This window comes from Lontra canadensis, unplaced genomic scaffold (genome assembly GCF_010015895.1).
Source record: "Lontra canadensis isolate GAN:19392208 unplaced genomic scaffold, GSC_riverotter_1.0 scaffold3, whole genome shotgun sequence".
NCBI lineage: Eukaryota > Metazoa > Chordata > Mammalia > Carnivora > Mustelidae > Lontra > Lontra canadensis.
Window position 1 is genome coordinate 6272424 of NW_022630997.1, and position 27271 is coordinate 6299694.

General features: G+C 37.5%; 1 protein-coding gene across 1 annotated transcript in view; it reads right to left on the reverse strand.

The window, feature by feature from the left end:
• Positions 1–644: 644 nt before the first annotated feature.
• The window catches only part of NHLRC2 (NHL repeat containing 2), a 56996-nt gene continuing 30369 nt past the window's right edge, over positions 645–27271 (reverse strand). Inside the window, exons 5-11 of the mRNA XM_032879426.1 lie at positions 24316–24445; positions 11042–11141; positions 8335–8566; positions 7656–7778; positions 6166–6375; positions 4900–5119; positions 645–1897 (exon numbers count right to left, since the gene is read on the reverse strand). Of these exons, the coding sequence (XP_032735317.1) occupies positions 1641–1897; positions 4900–5119; positions 6166–6375; positions 7656–7778; positions 8335–8566; positions 11042–11141; positions 24316–24445 (1272 nt within the window). The 3' untranslated portion in view covers positions 645–1640. The remainder of the gene's footprint in view (positions 1898–4899; positions 5120–6165; positions 6376–7655; positions 7779–8334; positions 8567–11041; positions 11142–24315; positions 24446–27271) is intronic.

Genomic DNA, 27271 nt, shown 5'->3' on the forward strand with positions numbered 1-27271 from the left:
ATGTTTCAAATGAGATTAAAACATGACTTCATCCTATTCTCTGTAAAAGAGAGTATTAATGTTAGACACTGCTTTATTACAGAATGTTTTTTCACGGAAAGAAAAGGTTTATGAGGTAATTATATATAATTTTAAACAAGATTCTTCTTAAGTGTATATTTCTACATCTCTTTAAAAGTAGCATTAGCAGGTTACAAATTGAACCCAAGTCAGGACTACACACTTCCTTACTTCAGAGGTTTAGGTAACCTGAGGGAATAAAGCTGATATGCTCAAAACTCTACTTCAAGAAGAAAAATGGGCAGGTGATGCACTTCCAATCTGCTTTTGAAGCACGAAAGGCATATTATGCCATCTTGTCTACAGATATTTATTGGATAAATAAATACAGTTTACCTAACGTTTTAAAAATCCTATAAGCTGATTAAATCACGAACATACTGAATCAATTACAGTAAAGCAAAGAATAAGCTTTTAAATAGCTATAAATGGAAATGATGATAATAAAAACACGTTCAGTATCTTCTAGTGACAATTTCTTTTTGGATTAAAAATAACCCCAGTGTCATTAAATGCCCTCTATGTTTCAGCCCTAATATTTTAAGAAGAGTAATAAATATATATACATATTAATAGCATGAAAGTGCTTCACACTAGAATTTTCTTCGAAGGCTTAAAACTGATTTTTAAAAACATCACAATAAATGATAATTTAAGTTCTGAATATAGGAACCAAAAAACACAAACCCCAACCAATCTGCATATTTTAATGCTTACAACATATATACTCATTTACTCAGATGCAGCTGTCCCAATTTATTCTTTATCATAAACAGTATCACAGACAGTAATATGTCCCCAAGTCCCTCTCTCCGTGGAAGACGTGGTATCTCTGGGGACCCATTCATCACCGGTAAAACTGTATTCCTTCAGAAAAAGTTAAAGGAGTCTGTATATCCTTTGACATACTTTTTCCGAATAGAGTTATAAGGCATTAATAATGGTATGTAAAAATAGCAAATAATTTATAATAAAAATAGAAACTCTCTTTTAAATCACTTTCAACCAAGAGAATCACAGAAGAGGACAAAGAACATATTTACCACCCAGATACTCTTTAAGTTTCTACTGTGATGTAAAGACTTTTTTTTTGGCTTAAAATAGACCTTAGACTTTGAATAGCAAGTGTCTTGATACCAACATGTGGACCGGATCCTAGGTTCTGTTTAAAGTTATTGTGAAATTTATATATTCAAATGTGCTCATCGCTAGTAAAGGTAGAAAAAGTTAGTTAAAATATTTGGTTTCATTATTATTACCAGTATTCACTGCAAATCAGCTTCATGGTAATATTCGAGACTACAGTGTGGATGAAAGTTTTGTGCCAAATAGCGTCAGAGATGACTAAATCATGGTTCAAATGATGGTCAGTGATTTAGCTGGTACACAGCCAGAATGAAGGAATTTGTTTATAATAGATAAGTAAGTATGGAGCATAGCTTTATTTTAATATCAGTTGCTAGAACTGAGCAGTGGGTTTCTCGGTATCCAGAAGCAGAAATAAAGCTGCTTTTCCTAAGTTAGAGTGATGACGAGGACAGAGGACAGCGGCCTTGGTGACCGTGTAGCTAACTGGCTTGTTAAAATCCATACCTGAGCTCTACTGGAGCGATGCCCCCTTGGTGTGCACTGCTTATCTGTAAAGGCTGACTGAACAAAATTCCCTTCATCATACAGGCATTGCTGTCTGCACTACAGTAATAAAGGAACACTCGGATAGATATCACCGCTTCCAGTGATAAGCAATCTCCAGGAATCTGCAGTGAGATCGCTGGTTGACTGGAAATGCTCTCTATTTCTCCAGAGGGTATCTGTCCTTGAAGAAGCCACTCATTGCCTAGGAAATAAAAAGGTAAATTACTAACTGTATAAGAAGACAAGGTAATTCGACAAACCTTATGAAGACTAAATTCATTCAACCAACAGATATTTAACAAAAGCCTCTAAGTTCCAGGCATTATGCTCTGTGTGAAGGACATAGATGGGATATAATGACCACCCAGGAGAAGTTTTCAGGCTAATAATCTTGATATCAAATTACTAAAATTCTTCCTTTAAACACTGTAAATTACAAATTTCTACTGGAACCAATCTGAACAATGCAAATATGCCTATAGATCCTTAATCCTTGAAATTAAAAAATGAAAACTACTAAGTTCTATAAGGCCATTTTTATCAGATAAAGTGTTTAGGAAGAGCATATGACAACTACAAAATAACCTAGGGTATACCAATGTATGTACAACTCTGCGGTGACTTTCAAAGTCAAGGTCATGATGAATTATTAAATATCCAAAGGTAAAAACCAAGAAATACATTTTTAGAAACAAGTAACACTGTATATATTATTCAGATGGGCTCAATAATGTAAACACAAGATTCTACCTCATTTTAATACCTAACTCTTCGTAGATTTAAATACATAGATTATAACACAGGTCTAGTAAACCATTAAAAATCTTCAAGCTTCTAGTATCAGAATTTTAAACATGTCTTTATTCATGCAGTGCCTCTCAGAAAGGACGTCTGTGTCGTATTGAGGAAGGCCATGTTTACATGGACTTTCAGCTGAAAGAGGGGTTAGAAATCAAGAGCCCACATCTGGAAAACACAGGACATGCTTTCCTGCCATCTTAAAGAGAAGACGCAGAGCACAGTCTCATGACTTCTCAATGACTTGGGTCATTAGTACAAAAACTGGACCGCCTACTGAGTGGTAATGAAATTCTACATCTACTTTTTAGCTTTTTTCTTTCTTTGCACCTCAGGATGGGCCAACAGACTCAGAGCACCTGCTTCTATTAGGTCTCTCCATCTCCCTTCCAGTACTGCTTCTAGTTCTCTCTTGGTTGAAAAATCAAATTTAAGAAAAATATGTCAGGTTGGGGAAGGAGAAAGGAAAAGGTGAAAATCTAAAGAGTTAATAAGTGAAGAGCTTTTAAACCATTATTTAAAAATTCTCTTTAAAATTTTTTGGCCTTCTTTGCTTACTTGGGAGAATATGTTTTACTTCATGGTTGGCTTTGCTAATAGCAGAATAGTGGGGAACTTTTTATATTTTAAATCAAAACAGGAAAACAACTGTGCTATTTTAATGTCCAATTCTAGAAATAAACACAAAGTCTTTTTAGATATTTTTCAGATATATCACATGTATATATTTGTGAAGTTGTAATATGCCAGTGGTGCTTTCTGGAGGGGGGAGCTTAAAATCTTCACATGTGCTGACACCTTTAAGATTATATAGACCAAAATTTAGTTAAAAATAAAGAGATGTTTTAAGTTCTCTAAATAATTGGCCAAGAAGAAAAACCTTCCTTTAATCACAGATGTACAAATGTACCCTATAAAATAATTTTCAAAAACCTTAAATTATTAGGACTCTTGTCTGAAAGCTTATTTGCCCATGTACAATGAAAATGGAACCACTATTTTAAACTAGGGATAAAATAGGAATTTTCTCTACAGACTACTTCACCTTAATACTACCTGTATTTTGTATTCTAGTGGCTCATTATTAATCTGTGTGTTGGACCAAATAGACTTGAACATGTTCATCTGCCAATATTGTATTTTAAAAATCAACCCACTGCTCTCTAGTTACACTCGGAGAGGGAAATAACCGTGATCCCAATCGGCTCAAGTGCTTGCCGACTAACAGACACAGCACGACAGTTAAGCCAATGGTCGAGGACTGACGAATGGCCCAGGTTTGAGGACTCCCCTGTCCCTGTCCATGGAGCTGGCTCTGAACCTCTCCCTCCTTCTCACCTGCAGAGCTCAGCCCTCTGTCCCTCGTGGTGGGCGGGGTGGTTCCCACGGCTCAGTCAGGCACCCCAGAGCCGGCCTCCCCACTCTGCCCCAGCAGTTCCTCCTGGCTACACCACCAAGATCTCTCTGTTCTCGGTGTGGATCCCCAGCGGGTAGCTGCATGACCGCAGCTGCGGCCCTGAGAAAGCAGCAAGGTAGGAAGGCACAGAGCCTGGGACTGGGAAGGCACAAGAGAAGTGTGTGAGAGGGTAGGAGGGGGGAGGCGGGAGGAAATGGAAGACTGAGAACATGTGAAAGAGCGTGGGAGACCAGGCCAGAGGAAGGTCATTAGAGACAAGAAGTCAGCCCTTAGTTCTGACTGCTAGTAGTTTACAGTAGTTGTCCACTCTGTTAGAGGGGCTGGGGAGCACTGCCAGCAGGCCAGCGGCAGGCTGAGTCCTTAAACAATTGGGATCACACAGTGATTCAAATACACATTCAAATCTTTACACAATTTATAGTCACTGAATACTTTGAGAATAGACTCAAACAGGATGTGCTCTTAGCTTAAATGACTACAAAGTAGTGAGTAAGGACAAAGGCTCTGCCTGCATTCCGATCACAGTGATTCATCCGTATTCAATTACATGCCCTTCAACAATGTTTTAGTCGACTTGGATGGCATACTTTTAAGACACGGTCTGGGCATCCATTTTCTTATAGCAAGCAAGTAATGGGGCTCGAGTTCTACCTCTGGCATCTCTAAAGAAGAAAATGTAGCTTCAGGCTTAACTGGTAAATCAAGTCCTTTTGAAATGAAGTAAGCACCAGCTGAAAGCGCTGAAGCACTGGACAGACGCAGACGTGGGAGAGTAAAAGGGAACAGTAAAACCACCAAAAAGCTGAATCAGAAAAAGCCGAAATCAAGTTACTTCAGTTAAAAGAGAGTATTTTTAAAAATATTGTACTCAAAGGGAAAATCAATTTCCTTCTTTAGAATGGACTCCGAGATTTAGATCACTACACCACTGGGAGGTAGACTGGAAAGTACAATTTGATACTGGAATGTCTGCAGGATTCATCTCATACCTTCAGCGGCTAAAAACCAGCAACTGGGCACTCCCTCCGTCAGCTTCGTTCCTGATGGGAGCTCTAATCTTAGCTTGAACTGCAGGGTCTGGCCTGGAGACGCAGCCACTGGAGAAAGTCTAATGTTTGGAGCAGATTTAGGTAGTTTGGGTAATGTTTTCTGTTTCTCTACTAGGAACGGGCCATCTACCACAGCGTTGTCAGGTCTGAAGAATGGGAGCTAGGAAGTAAGAAGATCTGTTACTTCAAGCACAAGTACATTATAGTAATCATAAAGAGCTTATTTTTGAACCACAGTTGAAAAATGAGATTCTGTGTCAATGAAACTTAACTCCCCTTCTAGTCTGAATTAGAAGAGTGCTTATTTAGATGTCCTCATGGTTATTTTATAGGTTCAGAAACGTATTTCATCCTGGCTATAAGATTACCAATACTAATGAGACAGAGCTAAGTTCATTGTCCAGTATGTTTATAGATGGTAGGAAATTAAAGTAAAAGTTTATCATTTAAACGCAGTGGATATAATTCCACTTATAACTTTTCACTGCTGATTATAAGATGATCTATGTCAGGAGAAAACAACACTTATATTATGATGGCATAATATTTTGTATTATGTACTGTATGCTGTATTTTTATTTTAAAATATATTTTGGGAATTCCTAGAATTTTAGGAAAAAAAGCTCCCCCTCCCCCAGCCAACTGTGATATATCAAGAGGTAGCTTAAAAATTTTTGGAGACTATATCCTAATCTTTAAAAATTGACTAGAACTCCATTTAATAAGTTTTTTTTCCAATCTTATTTTCAATGTGTTGAGAAGTGTGGCTCCTACAGTTTCCTTTGGGAAGTTATCTGGTAAGAGATTAATGTGTGATCTTTGTTTCCTATGGTGAATCCAAGAATCCTTAAACACACACACACACACACACACACACACACAACACCTAGACAACCCAACCCATGTAGTGTGTATGTTCTGTGGTTCAGTGTGTATATGTCTATACATTTTTTTAAAGACATTTAAACATAGATGAAAGTTCCAATTCTCTCCAATTTCTAGTATCTTAAACACTCTTGTCACAACTGGAATTTTTATCTTACCAAGAACAGAGCATCCTGGAAGGAGGCATTCACTCACTACTCTACCTACATGTTTCACGTCTAACCTAGAGATGATCTGACCAAAAGTGCCTCCTTCTGTGCTGTGAGGACTTTAGTGTCATTCTTAAAATGATACTCTTTAACTTATACTTTGATTGCTTACCACAGAAATCGTTTTTGTTTCTAAATCCATCACTTTAATTTGATGATTATTGGTGTCTGCTACATATAATAACTGGTCATTCTCTCCAATACACAAGCCTCCTGGTTCATTAAAAGTTGACTCGGTAAAGGTCGAAGTGGTAACATTACTAGCTTCTCCAGTTCCTGCTAATGTTGAGCAGTTTTTTGTTTTTGGATCCACAACTTTAATCTAAAAAGAAAGAACAATGCAGTATATATCCGAAGGTCAATTTCACGTTCGTAGTATAGAAAAGTGCCCTGAAAAGCAAATCAGAGAATTTGACTGCTATTAGCATTGTTACTAAATCTCAGAAAAAGAACAGGCATTTCCAGGGCACTTGAGTGGCTCAGTCAGTTAAGTGTCTGGCTTTTTTTTTTTTTTTTTTAAAGATTTTATTTATTTATTTGACAGGCAGAGATCACAAGTAGGCAGAGAGCCAGGCAGGCAGAGAGGAGGAAGCAGGCTCCCCGCTGAACAGAGAGCCTGATGCCCCAAGTATCTGGCTCTTGATTACGTCTCAGGTCCTGCTCAGGGCTGTGAGACTAAGCCCTGCCTCAGGCACCGTGCCCAGCAGGGAGTCTGCTTGAGATTTTCTGCCTCTCCCTCTCTCTTGTTCCTCCCCACACTCATGCAGGTACTCTCTCTCAAATAAATAAATCAATCTTAAAAGAAAAAATAGGCATTTCCCTATTTTCTTGAAAAGTCAAATATTCAAATTACAGACTCAGGGGAAACACTCCATTCTGAGAGCTAAAAACTCTGTAAAACACCCAGTTACATCTTATCTTTCAGCAGCAATCTTTGATGAAATTATTTCTGGAATCAAATTTTTTAAAATGTTATGCTTTTTCCTCACAATGAGATGCAGTTGAACAGACTTTCTTCTTTCTCATGAACATCTAACACGGGTTGAGAATTGGCCACTTATGTTAAACCTAATGATTTCCAATTGTGCCTCAATTATGTTAATTTATGGTGTCATCACAAGGTATTAACATTTTCCACTCATTTTTATAGAAAAGAAAAATGCAATAAAAATGGCAACAGTTGAATAATTCGTGCAACAGAGACAAAAATGGAAATGCTGCTGAAAATGGAATTATTTGCTAGCAGGCACTGCAACTATGCAACAGCTCAAAAACGTTCCTTTGTTAGTTGACATATTAATTTCCCTGCCACCTGCTGCCTTCTTATTTACCGTTACTAGGCAGCTTTGATGGATCGCAATTCACGATTTTTTGCTGTAGTCATGGGGGATTTATTTAGTCCCTTCCCCAGCTCCGAGTGCCATCGTATCCTCTTTGCAAAGAAAGGACTAAGAAAAGAACAGCAAAGGCTTGTACATTAGTTGTCAAAGACTGTTACTCCTCTCTATTTTAAAGTGGCAGTTGGAGGAGGCTCACAAAGCTTTCAGCTTTTAAATGCCACAGATGAAAAGCAGGATATTCTAGAATTCTGTTGAGACTCACCTTGTGATTATAAGAGTCTGCCACGTAAAGTAAATTCCTTTTCTTGTCCCAAGTTACTCCAAGTGGGTGCTGAAGCTTGGCATTGACTCCTACTCCATCAACATCACCAAAAGCAAATAAATTCTTTTTTTTTTTTTAAAGAAAAAAATCACACATTAAAATTTTTATAGTGCTACCGCACAGGGTATAAAAAGACTATATATTCTACTTAAAGGGGAAATGGGTCTGATTTCATATAAATCGGCCTGGGTATTCAATTTAGACCCAAAAAAATGACAGAATTTTGAACCTGTGTTAATTGTGGCACTTGGTAGTTTTATTCACAGTAATCACACATCTGGTCAGGAACCAGTCAAGTCTACTAATCTGCTGCTCTTTCCACCCTCCTGCCAAGTATCTAATTTACATTTTCCTCTTCCCTCGGTGATCAGTATTTATCCTTCCATTCTTCCTGAAGCCTTGACATTTGTGTAATCAAATTAGAGTCAATTGACTTTTCTTAGATGGTCTTGTTACTTGTGTTTCTTTATATTCACAATTCCTTCGGCCCGACTTCCACTTTAATTTATGGACAGGCCAAGAACTAGTTCTCCTGAAATTTATTAAATCTTCGCTATTTGAAACACACAAGCGTGCTAAGGTCTGGGCGTAGCATGCGAAAGTGACCTTCACACATTACCATGGGATCTCTCTCTCCTCCCACGAGGGGCTTCACTGCCCCGTCCTTCAGCGAGACGGTTCGCACTGTGCTGCTCTCACTGTCTGCGACAAACAGGCAGCTCCAGGGATCTTCCGGGGCCACAGAAAGACCTGAAGGCTGGGCGAAGCCCGCCTTGTGAGGATATGCGTTATTTCGGTTCTCTTCATTTCCGCTTCCAGCAAACCGAAGGCAGGTTCCTTTTTTCAGTTCACTAAAAAAAGCCAAGTTCATAGGTGGAATTGACATCATTATTTTGTGTCCAGTTTAGTAATCAAATGAATTTAAGTGATGAAACTGGTGGAGATAAACATTGTTAAAAAAAACAGACATGTGATCTTAGCCTTAAGTGTGCAAGTCAGCTTTTTCTAAAGTTTTTCTAAATCATTAATGTACTTTTTTTTTTTTTGGACATACACAAAATTGAAACTATTCTCAATGGCCAGAGAGGAAATCCCTGACAAGAATGATCATATCGTTGACTGGATAGTGTGTGTGTGTGTGTGTGTGTGTGTGTTTTCTACAAATGTCCAGAGACAGGTATATCTGGATCCCACCTCAACTTCTTAAAGGACGATTATGCTGCTTTAATCAACTGTAAAATCAATTTTTTATATACAATAGGGAAACTTCTACTTAAAGGACTTTGCAATGATTCTTTTTCTAAGAAAAGTTTTACACTTTGTCTTCCAGGTTTATGCTAGAGGAAATAGAAGGAAGACATGGTGATGTGCTGTGTTGAGGGAGGGGAAGCAGCTGACTCAGGATGCAAAATAATGAGACAACATGTACATCATCATTTCCAGGTATGGCCCAGCAGGCCTAAGTCTAGGATGACCACCAATCACTTATTCATTGATGTGTTCCCCATGCTAAATTAGGTAGAGAACAGGGGATAGAGGCAAAGGGACACAGACTATATAAGAGTCAGCCACTTATTCAACAAACTTATTTAAAAATGTAGTCAGGGAAATATATGTGATAGCTAATATGCCAAACGAATAAGAGGTAATTAATATGAATCTTAATCTCAAATAGGAGTTTCTTTAATTAAATAAAAGAAAGAGTGGGGAGAAAAAGTAACTTCTAAAATGTTAGCAGTCTTTACCACTGGAAGATCAGTAATACAGATCAGGCATCCTTAAAACTATGATACACGTCCATGGGATCCAACTGGACATTTTCCTATTATGAACAAGAGTGAGAACTCTACTTATTTGGAAATTTAGCCCACTCTTGACCATATGGGTCGAAAATAGCCATCAATTAGAACAGTGCATTCTGGCCATCTCTGTTACTGTTTATAATTATGCCTCATGTTAACGTTTCTGGTCACTGTACTGTCAGGCTATCATCTCTTGCCTAGAGATAACCATAGTCCCCTCACTGCTATCTCTGTCTCTAGTTTTGTCCCAGGCCAAATGCTGCCAGTGTTCTTTGAAAAGCACAGATCTAATCACTTCACTAGCTAGCTCAAAACTTTCCATAAAGGCATGCAGAATAATGTTCACATTTCTTCAAAGGACACATAAGGCGCTTCATGATCTGGCTTTTACTCACAAAACTAGTGTCATTTCTTGCCAGGAAAACCTCCACTCTCCTAAGTCCTACTCCTCTATCCAGTTTTAATTTAGCAGCTTCTTTCAGGAAGCCTTCCTTGATACCTCATATTTTACTGATATTGGGTTCCTCTTATTTACGTGAGGGACAATTTTACTTTAAGGACAGCCGGCTAGGAGGAAATGGTTCTGGAGACCAGTAAATGCAACCAGAAACAGCACCGGGGAGAGAAGGAAAACGAGGGAAGGAGGAAGGGAGACAGGGAGAGAAGGAACTTACCAGTGCAGTAACGTAACTACGCAGGGAGGGTAATGAGGTCATAGAGAAGAATATGGTCAGTTCTACCCGGAACGTGAGGGAGAAGAGACAAGGCTCTACAGAAGGGGTATAAGAAACTGTGCAGATGCGCTACTTTTTCATTTTTATGTCCCCAACAGTGGTGGTGAAACTCCTACATTTACTGTGTAAACCAGGCATTAGGCTGAGCTCTTCATACGTACTGCTCGTTTTCAAAACATGCCTATGAAATAGATCCAAGAGACCGAAGCACAGAAGTCAAACCGGCTCTCCTAAGCTCCCGCGGACGGTGAGCGGCAGAGCCACGATTCAGCCGCAGGCAGGACCACAAAGCCTGAGCCGCTAAGCACTCTGCCAGGTAGCGTTCAAACGTCCGCGTTCCGAGCAGGGGTACGGGAGCTGCACGTTAGGAGAGGAGGGGCCCCCAAACACTTCTCTGGAGGCTCAACGGGACTGGTCTTCCCCGTTCCCGGAAGTCAGCAACGGCGGCCACAAGAACTACTTGGGCTGAAGAAATTTAAGTAGAGCTGATGTGTGTCCCTTCTGAGCAACTCACCGCCCCTCTCTCTGCCAGGATTACCGGCAAAGGTCCAGATGGTGGCTGCTTCATCAGCCTGGCCAACAGCCCGGCAGAGGAGCGCTCCCCACCGAACCTACGTGAGCAGGCAAGAAACCAACCTTATCTCAGGCTCCTGAGAATCCGGGGTGTTTGTTACGGTGCCAGAGCCCAGCGCACCCCAACTAGCACAGAGGTGTTGCGAGGAGAGAGACCTGAGGAGAGGGGATTCTGTGAACTCATGTAGTTCGCCCAAAGAGGGAGACGGTCACTTACTTTTTCTTTGGTAGTCTGCCACAGTCCAGCAGCAGTGCCCATATCTGATGAGTCCCTGCCATGGCTATCCACAGAATATCATCTCTTTGGACCTCTGAACCTTTATAAAAATAAACAGGAATTAGTGTCTCATTAATACAAATACCCACATCTTTCAGAAATTTAAAGATGACAGCAGTATGTTTATAAGTCATCTGAAGAAGAAAAAAGTATTTACAGTTTTAAGTTGCTTTTGAAATTTTTCCATTTTCCTTGTGAAAGGTTTCTTTAGATTCATAAATTTACCTGTAAATTCACAGAAATCCAAAGTATTCTTAAATAGCAGGAAGTCCCTCTGCATCTCTGGGCACAATGTTTTTAAATATCTGATTTCTTATTTGATAAAATAGGTTGACATATACTCTCCAAAGAAACTCTGTCAGTCAAACACCTAGCCTAACCACTGAAATCATATGCTTTAATAACAGCTTCTTTGAATAATTTCTCATGAAAAAACCCCTATCTTTTAATAGTGTAAGAAATAGGTATTTCCACTGGGGGTGCCTACCTGGCTCAGTCAGTAGAACATGCGACTCTTGGTTTCAAGGTCATGAGTTCGAGCCCCACATTGGGCAAAAGTAAAATAAAGGGGTGCCTGGGTAGCTCAGTTGGTTAAGCACCTGCCTTCGGTTCAGATCATGATCCTAGGGTCCTGGGATCCAGTCCCACATTGGGTTCCATGCTCAGTGGAACAACTTCTCTGCCTGCTGCTCCCCTTGCTTGTGTGTTTAGTCTGTCTCTGACAAATAGATAAAATCTTTAAAAATATGTATTTTTTAAAAAAATATATTTCCACCACAGGATTGGCTAGACTTTGAAACACATCACAGTTCCTATTTGAAAATCCATTATTTAAATGGCTTTGAGGCTTTTTTCAAAAACTATAGTTGACATGCAAAAGAGCTAAAACTATATTACAATATAGACTATACAATATATTATAATTGTTTACGCAAACTTGTAAGTAATTTTCTACTTTCTTAGACCGTTACAACTTATTAGAATGTGACAAGGCTCTATTTTTCAAATTAATGCTACTGTTAAAATATTTAATTTAGGAGTACCTGGCTGGCTCAGTCAGTGGAGCATGTGACTCTTGATCTTAGTCGTGAGTTGAGGGGTGTGGGGCCTAAAAAAAATGTTATGTATTTTAAACTGTATCCTGAGGTGACTTTTACATGTAGTAGAGAATTTTAAAAATAATTTGGTCAGATATTCCTTTTGCTAAAAGAAATATCTTGGTAAGGCAATTTTATTTGTTATTTTAACTTCAAGTAGTGTGTCCAGAAGGAACCTGTTTTCCTTCACTTGTATTACCTTCAAGTGTCTTTCAATTTAACGACAACAAAAATAGTATTGATGGTTCTCAATAAATTGTGGTGGCTATGTGCCAAGCACTTCATAGAGATTATCACTTACATTTTCTCAAATGCCCCAAGGGACAGGTAGTGTTATTAAGCCCTTTTTACAGATGAAGGAACTGAGGCCTTAGAGAGGTGAGGGAACTTGCCAGAATCCCAGCACCAGTGAATGAACAGGAATCTGACACCAGGCAGTGCAACAGAAAAATCTGGATCACATGTTGCCTCTTTTTCTGTGTTCTTAATTGCTATCCTATGAAATCTAAAGGAAAGTATTTCAATTTAATTTTTCGTAGTCAAATATTTTTATGAACAAAAATTATATTAAAAGTGACAAGGGCATCCATTTATTCTGGGGACTCGGTCTCTGCTTAATCACCTTCAGAGTAGATCAAAGCTTTTCCTAAGTACTTTATTTTGCTCCTGCCATGGGAGGACAAGGTACAAAGGTGACCATCCATAAGCCAGAAGAGAGCTCTCTCCAGAAACCAGTCATGCTGGCCTCCTGACCTTGGACTTCTAGCCTTCAAAACTGTGAGAAAATAAATTTCTGTTGTTTAAGCCACCTCAACTGTGGTATTTTGTTATGGCAGCCTGAGGTGACTAAGACATACCCCCTGAGAAGAGAAATGAGACAAGGGTATCTGCTAATCAACATTTTTATTGAGCATCATTTGAGGCCCCAATTTGTGCAACAAGAAGCAAAAAGCATAAAGATTAGAAATAAAGCTGCAATTATTAGAAGATGACCTGCTTTGAAAGCCTCTACCTTGCCAAAGGAGAGCTGTGTTGGTATATAGCTGAGTTAAAGGCCAAACCAGTTCTCCAAACAGACCAGCCTAGTTCAACCAGGGTCTATTATATGAAGGCCAAATTTCATAGTAATAAAGTGCGAACAGTTTGTTTGGTTTTGCTCTCTGTGTACTTATTTCCTTTAGAAGCCTCACGAATGAGAAAAAGTAGAGAAGCAAAGGCTGTGTCAGATCATGATTTCAGTGTCTTGGGATTTCCCATGACAACTGATGGTGACGATGATGATGACAGTGGGAAGGAGGGAGGATGGCGACCATCCAGAACATTTCCCATATTTAAGGCACTGAGCTAAGGAATAAGCACCTTACGGGGATTACTTCCTTTAATGACTTTACTAAGTCTTATTCTTATCATCTCCATTTTACAAGGCAGCTGAAATTGAAAAGGGTTAAATAAATTATTGAAATTCACATAGCTAAACCCAGAATAATAATCTATTAGTGAGTCTGACTCCAGATTATTTGTGTTCTGATCAGAACGCAGGAAATACAGAAGCGAGCCTGGGCTCTTCTGGCCAAGTCCTTGCTTGGCCCATTGACTTCTCCCTCCCTCCTGCCTCTGCCCCATGGACTTAGCTCAGGCTTGAAGTACACAAAAGCATTTTCTGTGTGATCGGAAGCAGAGATCTGATTAAATGTAATCATGCCTGTCTATTCTAGGATGTGTGCCTGGTTCACTCCTGTCCTTCCCTCCCAGTAACCTGTGGCATAAGCCTATGGCCGAATAATCTCCTACCAGGATTTTTTCCTAATCCCTTGCCTTTCCATTTTTGGTTTGTTTCAGCTTATCGGCAGCTCTCTGTGACTCACAAGATGAAACTCTACGTTATAGCAAATACTTCCGCAGTACTTTCTATGGGGCCAGGCTCTATTCTAAGTGCTCATGTATATTAGCCCTCATAATTCTTGTAATAAGCTTCTGAGCTAGATACTATTAATATCTTTAATTTAGATGAGGAAATTGGGGCATAAAGAGACTAGGTAACTTGTCCAAAAATCACATAACTACTAAGATGTAAAACTAATTAAAACCCAAGTGGTCTGGCTCCAGTCCATGCAATACTGCCTCTGAGGAAGTTTTTACCCAGCCCGATCATTCGCCCGAGGGCTGAAGGATTTGTTCTTGCAGATAAAATGTGAGTTGAAAGAAAGAAAAAGAAAGAAAGAAAGGAATGAAGGAAGGAAGAAAGAGGTCTGGCATTTATAAGGCTTATCAAACCAACCAGAATCGTATTAATAATGTACATTGTTCACCCTGGAGTCTGAAATGCGAAGCACACAGTTGTACTATCACATATGGGTATTAGTTTTGTTCCTTCTAACAAGAATGTGACAATCATAAACATCTCAATTTTAAATTAAGAGTACACTTAGTATTATTGATTTTCAACAGTCACTTAAAAATAAAAGAGACTATGCCAAAAGCTGAGAAAGGTTTAGCAAGTATTTCAAAAGACAAAAATCTTTCATTAGTAAGGATTAGTGAAATAATTTTTGAAGACAGGAATAAAACCAGCAAATGAAATACGAAAATAAAAGCAAATTACCTGCCAATGAGCTTTTAAAAATTCAGTGTTCTATTAAGCAGCTATGATCAAAAATAGATCCCAATCATTAGAACCCTCTAAATAGCAACTGGGAAATTGTCCATTTGTGTAGTTTTTTTTCTACACAGTCTCTAAACCTCCTAGGAAGCAAAACCTCAGGCCATCAGGAGAAAGAAGTAAAGCCTAACACCGCCTTGCACAGGAAAACACGAATCATAGCTGTAGAAGGGTAGGAAAACAAAAACCAAAAAAAACAAAAAACAAAACAAAACAAACAACCTTTCTACCTCTCTCTGGGGGAGGAGCAGAGAACCACCTTTGGCCAAAGACCCCATACTGACACCAATGCAGGTTTTCCACTGCTGAGGGAGCAGTGGTTCCTCAGAACCACTCAGAGTTTAGATGCCAGAGACAGAACAGAAGCAATAAGGAGGCCCAGGCACACAGAGTCTCCCGGAGACTGAGGCTGACCAGAAGAACAGAATACCTCCTTAGCCCCACTGCAGCCTAGTACAGAATACCAAACAGCAGCTATCTGGCTCGTGAGGAGCTGCGAGAGCGCAAGGAGACAACCACCCTGGGGCTCGGCTGTGCAGGATGACTGAACACTGCTGGGTACTGACACTGAGAAAAACCCTCCGGCATGTAGGCCCCTGTGCTAAGGTAACAGCAGCCCAGTGCCAAAGCGTTGTGAAAGCTGTGATAAACTGACAGTTAAGCACAGCAATAAAACCCCAAGTCAGCCCAGGTTCTGTTTAATTGACTCAACCTCCCTTATAATGGCATAAATACACTGATCTCATCAGCCTCTAAAGTTCTATTCAAAATTACTGGAATATAACAAAAAAATTGAGAAGACACACATAAAAGAAAAGCAGAACAAAATAAAATAAAACAACCCAAAACCAAAACCAAAACCCCATTTTCAAGAGGAAAAGGAATCAACAGAAACAGACTCAGAGATGACCTGAAATTTACAACTACACGACATGGACTTTCTATGTTAAAGAATCTAGAGAAAAAAGTGGTCAACACACCTATACAGATGAAGAATTTAAACAGGAAGATGGAATCTATAAGAAATAGTAAAATGGAAATGCAATACCAGAAAGAATCAGTGATAAAAATTCTTTCAACAAACTCATCAGTTGATTAAACATAGCTGAGGAAAAAATGACCCTAAAGATAAATCAATATAAATTATATGAACTGAAACACAAAAGGGAGAAAAAGGGGTGAAATAAAAAGAAAACATGGTATGGAAGAGTTGCTTACATACAAGTAACTGAAATCCCAGAAAGAAGAGAAAGGAGCAGAAGACATATTTGAAGAGCTGAAGGACATAAATAATGAAGGACACAAAACTACAGACTCAAGAATTCTAAGCAGGATAACTCCCGGACATATTAGTCAAACCAAAGAGAAAATCTTGATGGCAGTCATGAAAGAACTAGGAAAATAATTAGACCTCTTGTTTAAAACTATGTAAGTTTTAAGGCAGTAGAACAACATCTTCAAAGTGTGTATGTGTATACATATATATACACACATATATTAAATATAAAATATATTATTTTATACTAATTAATATATATTAAATATATATATTTTATATTATACATTAAATATATTAAATATATATTATATAGATTTAAAAGTCAATACAGACTTGCATATGGAGTAAAAATATACCTTTCAAAAATGAAGGTAAATACTTTTTCAGACATCCCACCTCCAACCACCCTACTTAAAAAAGGAAGGCCAAGAGAAATTAATGGCAGTAGACATGCGCCTCAAGAAATGTTACAGAAGGGTGCCTGGGTGGCTCAGTGGGTTAAGCCGCTGCCTTCGGCTCAGGTCGTGATCTCAGGGTCCTGGGATCGAGTCCCGCATCGGGCTCTCTGCTCAAAAGGGAGCCTGCTTCCCTCTCTCTCTCTCTGCCTGCCTCTCTGTCTACTTGTGATCTCGCTCTGTCAAATCAATAAATAAAATCTTAAAAAAAAAAAAAAAAAAAAAAAAAGAAATGTTACAGAAGTTCTCCAGGCTAAAGTGGTATTATTCCAGGACACTCGAGACTTTAAGAAAACAGTATGGCAATTTCTTATAAAACTACACATACATTCACCATATGACCCAGCAGTTTCAATTCCTAAGCATCTACTCAAGAAAATAAATATGTTTATGTCCACATAAAAACCTGTACACAAATGTTTATAGAGGTTTTAATCACTGCCATAAACTAGAGATATTAAAAATGTCTATCAACCAGTGAATTAATAAACAAAGTGTGTTACAGCCATACAATGGAATACTACTCAAGAAAAAAAAAAAAAGAAAAAACTGCTGATACAAGCAGCAACAGGGATGAATATCAAAAGCTAAATGGAGGGGCATCTGGGTGGCTCAGTGGGTTAAAGCCTCTGCCTTCGGCTCAGGTCATGATCACAGGGTCCTGGGATCGAGCCCCATGTCGGGCTCTCTGCTCAGTGGGGAGCCTGCTTCCCTTCCTCTCTCTCTGCCTACTTGTGGTCTCTGTGTGTCAAATAAATAAATAAAATCTTAAAAAAAAAAAAAAGCTAAATGGAAGCAGACAGACATAAAGACTATAATAAACAACAAGAAATAGATGATTGTTGCCAGTAGCTGTAGTGAGTGGTAGAAGGGGTGGGAGGGAGACTGAACAAAGGGTCATGAGAACTTTTGGGGGGTGATGGAAATATTCTGTATCTGAATTGTAGTAACGGCTAGAAGACTGTATAGGTTTATCAAAATACACAGAACTTATACATAAGAAGGGTGAATTTCACTTTCTATAAATTATACCTCATTAAAAATTTTTATTTAAAAAATCTTATAAATACAAAGTCAATGTGATAAGATAATAAAAGAATCTTCAGATTTTAAATATGAAACCATTTTAACAAAATAAAAACACATGAGTCATGCTATATAAAGTTTATTTCTCAAAAAAATCTCATCTATTTTAGAGGATGTTTTTTATATTTTATAGCATATTAATGGAAATCAAAGAAGCATATTATCTAAGCACATAAGTACCAACACTAGATTTTTAGACTAGCATACTAAACAGCTGGATTTCAATCATTTAAAGTTGTATAAGAACAGCTAAATTATAAAATGCTGATTAAAGGGCCAGGGAAGGTTAATGGGATTCGGGCACACTGTCCTTTCCATAAATTATTCTAAATCAGGTAATGTCTAAAGTACTTAGAGACTAGCAGGGGTTTTGACCTTTATGATAAAAAAGCTCTTAGAAACACCACGAAGATTCTGAAAAACTATAAATTTATTGTAGTTGGTAATTATTTTTAGTGCATTATGAAGCTCTGACCATTATTCACAGTGATAATAAAAAATGAACAAAGATGAAACAATCTCTTTTGTAAAAATAATTTTGTGTTATTTTTATGCTTTTATTACTGTGATGGCATGACTGGGCTAAATATTTAGCCCATTAGTCACCATTTAAAATACATATATGCACCTTCACAATACATGTATACTTAAATAATCAGAGGTACTGAAGTACCTTTCTCTAAGCTCTTGAAGTATGTTGTTTCTTAAATGGGTCTCTTTTTTTTTTTTTTTTAAAGATTTTATTTATTTATTTGACAGACAGAGATCACAAGTAGGCAGAGAGGCAGGCAGAGAGAGAGGAGGAAGCAGGCTCTCTGCCGAGCAGAGAGCCCAATGCGGGGCTCGATCCCAGGACTCTGGGATCATGACCTGAGCCGAAGGCAGAGGCTTAACCCACTGAGCCACCCAGGCGCCCTTAAATGGGTCTCTTGATAAGATACACATTCAGTTGTGTATTCATCCACAGTATTTTTCATGCTTTACCTAATCTATTGTTTTTTAAAGTTCAATTTTTAATTAAACATACATATAGGGGCGCCTGGGTGGCTCAGTGGGTTAAAGCCTCTGCCTTCGGCTCAGGTCATGATCTCAGGGTCCTAGGATCAAGCCCCGCATGGGGTTCTCTGCTCAGCAGGGAGCCTGCTTCCCCCCACTCTCTCTACCCGCCTCTCTGCCTACTTGCGATCTCTCTCCGTCAAATAAATAAATAAAACCTTAAAAAAATAAAAAAAAAAACATACAAATGGATGCCTTATATATAAAGTTTAATAACTAAAAATCCAGGCACACATCCAAGCCGAAAAAGAATATTGTTTGAAAACCTCATGCATCCTTCCATGATCATATCCCCTCTTTTTCCCACAAGGAACCACTAGTCTAAAAATTTCTGTTTTTCATATTTTTATTTTCTTTTTTAATTTTACTATGTCTGGATGGATCTCTCAATGTACAGTTGACCACTGAAAACAGATCTGAACTACATGGGTCCACTTATGCACAGATTTTTTTCAATCAATACAGTATAGTACTGTAATTGTATTTTCTCTTATGATTTTCTTTTTTTTTTAAGATTTTATTTATTTATTTGACAGATAGAGATCACAAGTAGGCAGAGAGGCAGGCAGAGAGAGAGAGGAGGAAGCAGGCTCCCTGCCGGGCAGAGAGCCCGATGCAGGGCTCGATCCCAGAACCCTAGGATCATGACCTGAGCGGAAGGCAGAGGCTTAACCCATTGAGCCACCCAGGTGCCCCTCTCTTATGATTTTCTTAAAATTTTCTTTTGTCTAGGTTACTTTTTTGTAAGAATACAGTATATAGCGACGCCTGGGTGACTCAGTTGGTGAAGTGTCTGCCTTTGGCTCAGGTCATGATCCCAGGATGCTGGGTTCTAGTCGTATATTAGGCTCCCTGCTCAGTAGGGAGCCTGCTTCTTCCTCTCCCTCTGCTGCTTTCCCTGCTTGCATGCTCCCTCTAACAAACAAATGAACAAAATCTTAAAAAAAAAAAAAAGCATAAAATACATACAATATACAAACTATGTGTCAATCAACTGTTCAAGCTGTCAGTCAGGCTTCCAGTTAACAGTAGGCTATTAATAGTTCAGTTTTGGGAGCATCAAAGTTACATGCAGATTCTTCCCTGCAGGGAGGTCAGTGTCCCTAACCCCTGCATATGCAAAGGTCAATTGTATAGTCTTGCTTCGTAGTCAACTTTCTGTAAGAGAAATCATATTTAGGTCTCTTCTGTACCTTGAGGTCTTACTCAGATGCCTGAGACTTGTCTGTAAATGCTAGCTGTAGCTGGGGGCCATTGTCTGCACTGCAGGACAGCCTAATGGAGGAAGATACCACAACCCCGAATCTAGTTTCCATGTTTTCCTCCTGATAATTCCATCCTCTCTCAAACTCACAACTATACCAGAATTTCACAAATATTCTCTTAAAGTGTTAAAAAAACCCAAGTGTTTAGAGAAACGATTTTTCTAAGCTAGTCCCCTTCAAGTTGCATTTAATTCCACATCTGTTTAAACTAGTTGTACGATTACATAATTTATTTATATAGCAACCAATTCACTAAGAATGCAAATGGAAAGCTCTTTTTATGAAAACAAAATTGAATACTTCGGAAAGACTTAATAAAAGCAAGTAGCCAAGTCAAATTGTTAAACTAAGTGTGGAAAGACAATTGAAAGAGTAAGTTAAAAACACTGCAGCCCTCAGACTTCCTTCCAAGTGTTTCAAAATTCTCATCACACTTTAAGGAAACCCAAACAGTTGATATGGAGTGGTACAAGACTGTCAGAGGCTACATGACGGTTTTGGTCCTACATCAAAAGATTGCCTCAAAAATGTACATTTGTGGGGCACCTGGGTGGCTCAGTGGGTTAAAGCCTCTGCCTTTGGCTCAGGTCATGATCTCTGGGTCCTGGGATCGAGCCCCACATCAGACTCTCTGCTCGGCAGGGAGACTGCTTCCTCCTCTCTCTCTGCCTGCCACTCTGCCTACTTGTGATCTCTGTCAAATAAATAAATAAAATATTTTTTAAAAATGTTCATTTGTAATTCTTAGAAGAAAGTACTTTTACTTTTATGATTCTCAGATTTAAAAGATTTTTTTCCCAATATGGACCAATTTAGTCAATCACATCAGTAATGGATTCTACCTCATTTACTTCTTTTATTTCCACAGAGGATTCAGGTAGTGTACAAAGAAATACCAATAAATTTAAAATAAAAAATTGAAGCAGTCAGTAAATAGGGTAGAAAAGAGAGGCAGCTGTACTCATAGCAAAAAATGAATGCCGGGGTTTCTGGGTGGCTCAGTGGGTTAAGCCTCTGCCTTCGCTCAGATCATGATCTCAGCTTCCTGGGATTGAGCCCTGCATCAGGCTCTCTGCTCAGCGGACAGCCTGCTTCCCCCCGCCTCCCTGCCACCTGCCTCTCTGCCTACTTGTGATCTCTGTCAAATAAACAAAATCTTAAAAATAAAAAAAGAATGCCATGTTTCCATTATACTTTACTAACGATAACTTGTCTCCCTGTTTTCTAGCAATCAGTACAACAAAGCAAATAAAATCAGTTATATTCAAATTATCAAGAGCTTAAATCAAACTTAATACTTACGAAGAAAGTATTATCTATAATATAGAGATCAGAAAAAAATTTCTCTAGTAGAGAAATTTATTTATATGGTAATGATTGAACTACCAACAATCCCTACAGTAAAAATCATAACGTGTCCCAAAGGACTCTATTTTGATGAAATACGTACTATCAAACACATATACACACATACAGATATATATGTGTTGATACATTTTTTAATGAATGACATGATGCCAAAATACTATTTAGTAAAAACAACTGTAAGAACAAATACCATCTTCCCCATACTCTGACAATATACACTAATCCAGGACTAGATTTTAGAGTATTTGAGAGCAGTGGCTCTGAAAATGCTTTTGGGTAATGTACAACTTTGAAATTCTGATGAAAAACTGACCAATTCCCTCAAATCTTTCTTTTTAAGACTTTATTTATTTGACACTGAGAGAAGGAACACAAGCAGGTGGAGTGGGAGAGGGAGAAGCAGGCTTGCCACAGAGCAGGGAGCCTGATGAGGGGCTTGATCCCAGGACCCTGGGATCATCACCTGAGTTGAAGGCAGACCCTTCACTGACTGAGCCACCCAGGTGCACTCTGCCCCCCTGCAAATCTTATACAGAATTTCTGAGAAGTTTAAGTACCTCAAAAAAGCCTAACCAGGAATGCCTGGGGTATACGACTGAAGGTTAAAAACTCTTCTACTAGAGCAGTCATTGTGATTACAGGTCCTTCGTATAGTGCTTGAAAACCATTTTCTCTTCATATTTTGAAAGGTGTTAAGCTTGAGTGCATTCAAGATTATGTACCTGGAGTGAAGCTATTCTAAGTCATAAGTGAAATATAGATCCATATGCTCTTAATGATCTGTTAAGCTAAGGCAGGACTCACTTCCCTTATCGAGAATTTGAGCTTAATAAAGACGGCAGTCTCCGCACGTTACTCCAGTTGGAAGCTGGGAGGGTCTCTACAGCCAAGATTCCCTTAGAAAACAATTTAGGTGCATTCTCAATAGGAAATAAACAACCAGAGATTCCACGCTATGAAGTATGAAAATCTTTTAGCCTAGAAAAAATTCTTAAAGAAATCCAACTAAATAAAGTATCTAGTAAAGAATATTCTGTTTTTAAGCAATGCAAATTGATTTATGTGGCAGAGGAATTAACTAGTTTAATTCTTCACTCCTCGGTTGTAGTACTGTACATCCATACCCTTACCATGTCCTCACTGCAGGCCAAGTGCATGTCCCTGCTCCATGACTTTGAGCTTACTTGTGTGATATGCTTAGTAACAGTAAGTAAGCAGATACGACATGAGCAAAGGCTTAAAATGTGTTTCACTGGGTTTACTCTCCTGTGACCCTGCCTTTTGGCAAAAGAATATGCTTCAGACAGCTGCTGGTTCGAGGAGGTTGAGAAACAAACGGGGCAGATCTAGACCCAGGAAACAGCCTGGAACTTAGTCCAGGCTTAGCCTTCATCAGCTGAACCCCAATCCTATATATATATATATATATGAGTAAGAAATAAAGCTTGAGGTTTGTATGAGTTTTGGGATGATTTCTTATGAAGTGTTATTGTGGCAATTACTAACAAATACAGTAAATACAAGTTGTAAGTTGCAAAACATCAATATCTTTAACTGAAATGTTATACGCACTATTAGCTTCAAATCCCTGGGGGCTTGCATGCTAACCAGAGAAAAATTTTTTTTTCCCATGAGGGAGGGTGACAGCATATACCGAAGTAACCATTCTCATCCACTTTGACTATTTTACTGAGAGACAGGTTTCAAACTATTTTTCTGTCTATCAGGTTTATGTTCAAATAGCTCAGTGAATCAAAGGCAAGGAGGCAGGGCTGATAGATAAGTCCAGGTGGGGATAAGAATTTTTAACCCTGAAATATTTAGAGTTGAGGGAGCACGGTGACAAAAAGAAGACTGAACTATAGCTGCTTTTACTACTGTTTTAAAATTCTCTGCATATATACCCTTATTGATTGTGCCTTGGGACACCGCTCCCCTCTCTTCCCAACCCCTTCTCCCTGTGAGCCACTGAAACAACTCATGCTTATTAGGACACAGAATTCCAAAAATAAAAGTCGCAAAGTAACTTATGCAAATACCCAAGCTGTTATTATTAAGTACAGTAGTACCAGAAGTTCATTCAATTATTTTATGAATATTAAAAGCTTTATAAAGTTAATCACAATGGAAAAAATTAAGGTCTTTGAATTATAACCAGATTAACATCACAAAAGGAAATTATCTCAAATGTAATGCCACTAAACTAAGCTAGTGCTTATTCACTCTATAAATATAATTCAGATCATACAAACCGTTTAGTCCCAAATTCTATTTTCAATGTATTCTATTAACTTTCTTTATTCATTACTCTGGTTTTACATAATAGGTTACTATCTCAGAATCACTGAGGGCCAATGAAAAATAAGAGTACTAATGCTCCAAGATTATTTTTAGTCAATTAATGCAAATAATAAAGTTATAAAGATAATGTAAATCTCATCCATTATCAATATCTACATAATTTAGTAAAGTTTTTTTAAATTACCCAAATGGAGCTATTAATATTTCAATGCAAATTTTAATAATCTAAAAAAAAAACAGCTATCATTTCTTGATTTCATATTAGAGTAAATAAAAAGGACATTTTTAAATAGCACAGTTCATGAATAATCACTTTAGGTTCTGAAACTACAATCTTTCCAATTTAAAACTATTCAGAACTGTATTAATTGGAAACTGCAGCTCAGACAAAATTTTTAACGTTAGAGTAATATATAGTCTATCTTGTGTATAAAATATAATACATAATGTTAAATGTAACAATGTATACTATAAGTTATATTTATTACTGCTGGCTTTATTTTTACACAATAAATCCCACCATAGGCAATAAAAGTATAATACAAGTAGCAATTAGAATTAATCCAAATGAATGTCCCCAGAATATTTTAAGAATCTTACATTTGTTAAGCAAAGTTTACTTATATTTAGTATTAAAAGTTTACATACCTGAAGTTCCAAAAACTACATCCCAAGGGGAACTAATGGGCTGTTCTTCTCCTTGAGCTCCGCCTTCTTTATCTGTACCTTGAATTCCAATGCCAGCTACAGTGCTCACCATCTCAGCTTCTAGATCAATCTATAAAAATTAACATGTTTTACGCAATGTATGTCACTTTTTTTTTTTCCTTTTGGTACACGAAAATTTCCAATAGAACATATAGAAAGTTTTTGCAACACAAATACTCCTAAAAAATAAAAAGCTAAAAAAGGACTAATCAAGAATAGGGGGAGCTTGTTATTCAAATGCACAAAACACAGTCCTTTTCATTTCCCCACCCATCCACTCCCCGCTTTCCTCATCATTGGACTCTACAAGGATTGGTGTTGATGTCATCTTAACTATAAAAGGTGTTGAAGAAAGTGAAATTTGAAATTTCAAAGCAAAATCTAGAAAGATGCATGTTTCTTAAAAGTAAACGTATGTATTTCAATTATGCTTGACTAGTAATTGACAAATATAGATCTTAATATGTGCTAGGCACTGATCCAAGAATCATCCATCCATTCATCCTCACAATAACCTATGACTGTGATTTAAAAAAAAATTTTTTAATTTTTTATAAACATATAATGTATTTTTATCCCCAGGTATGACTGTGATTTTGATTAATATTAAGGAAACTGATGCACAGATCATAAAGGCAAGACAAAGATCTGGGATTTAAACCCAGTTAGTTCTAGCTCTATTACATTACACTGCCTCCACTTTATAAACTGGAAAAATGAAGTCTACTGTAAAAAGGCACTTCGGTTTAATCTCCTAAAATCCTTCCACCCACATTTACCATGAAAATTATCAAACACAAAAGTTGAAAGAATTTTGCAGCAAAGATCCATATACCCACTACCTCCTATCAACATTTCATTTACTTGCTTTTCACGTATCTTACTGAGCTATCTATCCATCTACACTTTAAGATGCATTTCAAAGTACACCATAAACATCAGTACACTGGCCCTAAATATCTCAACAGGCTTATAATTAACAAGAATTCTGTATTTTTTCAGTTCCCTTTTTTTTGGAGCGGAGACTTACAATGAAATGCACATATCTTAAGTGTACCATTCAATGAATTCTCATAAATGCATTGTAGCCTCAACTTACATAAAGATACTGAATGTTATCTTCACTCCAGCAAGTCCCTGCAAGCCTCCTTCCAATCTCTCCTACCCCCGAAGGCAAATAGTACTGTTTTTCCATCACAGGTCGGTCAGCTGTAGCTCTTCCAGGACTTGAGATAAACTGAATCAAACAGTATGGACTCTTGTGCAGGAGGCTTCTTTCACTTAGCAGGTTTTTGAGATTTATTCGTATATATGTAGTTTGTTCCTTTTTACTGCTGAACAGTATTCCATGATAGGAATATACCACAGTTTATTTACTTATTTTCCTACTGATGGATACCTGGACTATTCTTCAAATAGAGTTGCTCTCAATATTCTTGTGTAAGTCTTTTGGTGAAGGTATTTTTTAACTTCTCTTTTGTACATATCCAGGACTGTCACTGCCATGTTACAGGATTAGTTTGATTAAAAAAACAAAAACAAAAACAAAAAAACTGCCTGAAGAGTGGTCTATAAATGATAAATACATTTCTGTATTCCCTCCAATGTATACAAGTTCCAATTACTCCACATCCTTGCCTTGCAAACCTATGGCTTAGTCAGTCGTTCTTTCTTTCTTTCTTTGTCAGTCTTTTTAATTTTAACCATTATAGTGGATGTATTTCATTATGGTTTCACTTTGCGTTTCTTTTTTAACCCATGATGTTCATTACTTTATGGGTTTGTGGTCATTCTTACATCTTTTTAAAGAGGTCTGTTCAAATCCTTGCCCTTTTTTTATCTGTAGGAAACTTTATATTTCATGGATCTTAGTTCCTTCGGATATGTTTTGTAAATTTTTGTGACTAATTTCTGACAGCCTGTAGCTTGTCTTCATTGTCTTAACAGTAAATTTTGGTAAGTTTTAAATTTTGATAAATTCAAATTTATCTTTTTTATGACTGTTTGTGTTCTGTCTTTGAGAAACCTTGCCTATCTGCAAGTCACAAAGATTCTCATGTTTTCTTTTAAAAACTTCATGGCTTTAACATTTACATTTAGGTCTGTGATGCATACTGAATAGATGTTTGTAATATGATGTGTGAGATAGGGGTCATGTGTCTTTTTTCCCCCCAAAATGAGTATCTAGTTGTTCAAGCACAATAGGTAGAAATGACTTTCCTTTCTCCCTTATTACTTTGATGCTTTTTGAAAAATATGAGGTTACTTCTAGAAATGCCATTCTTTTTTATTGAAATACACATCTATCCTTATAAAAGTATCACATTGTCTTGACTTAGTATAATATTACACTAAGTCTTTAAATCACATGGTATATCTTTTAACTTTGTTTTCCCAAGATTGTTATAGATACAATAAATCCTTTGTTTTCAAACCTCCATGTAAAAATGTTGGAATCCACTTGTCATTATCTTTAAAACAAAAGAAAACAAAAAAGCCTGATGGAATTTTTATTTCAGATTGCATTAAATCTACAGGTCAATTTGGAGAGACTAGATATCTTAATCTTGAGCCTTCCAATCCAATCATTGGATTAATTTTTCTCAGCAATGTTAAATTTATTTTGTGTTTTATTACTATAAAATTTTAAAATTCCTGTATTTTGTTAACTTATTCTCTGTATTTTCTATTACTGTAAATAAAATTATAAAATTCTAACCTATTACTAGTATATAAAAATACTGATCTTTTTATACTGATCAGCAGCCTTCCTAAATTGACTTATTCAAGCAGTTTTTCTCATAGATTTCTTAGAATTTTCTACGTAGCTGGTAAGCAAGTACCAAATAAAGATAGTTCTTCTTTTTCAGCCTGTATGCCTTTTCTCTTTCTTGCC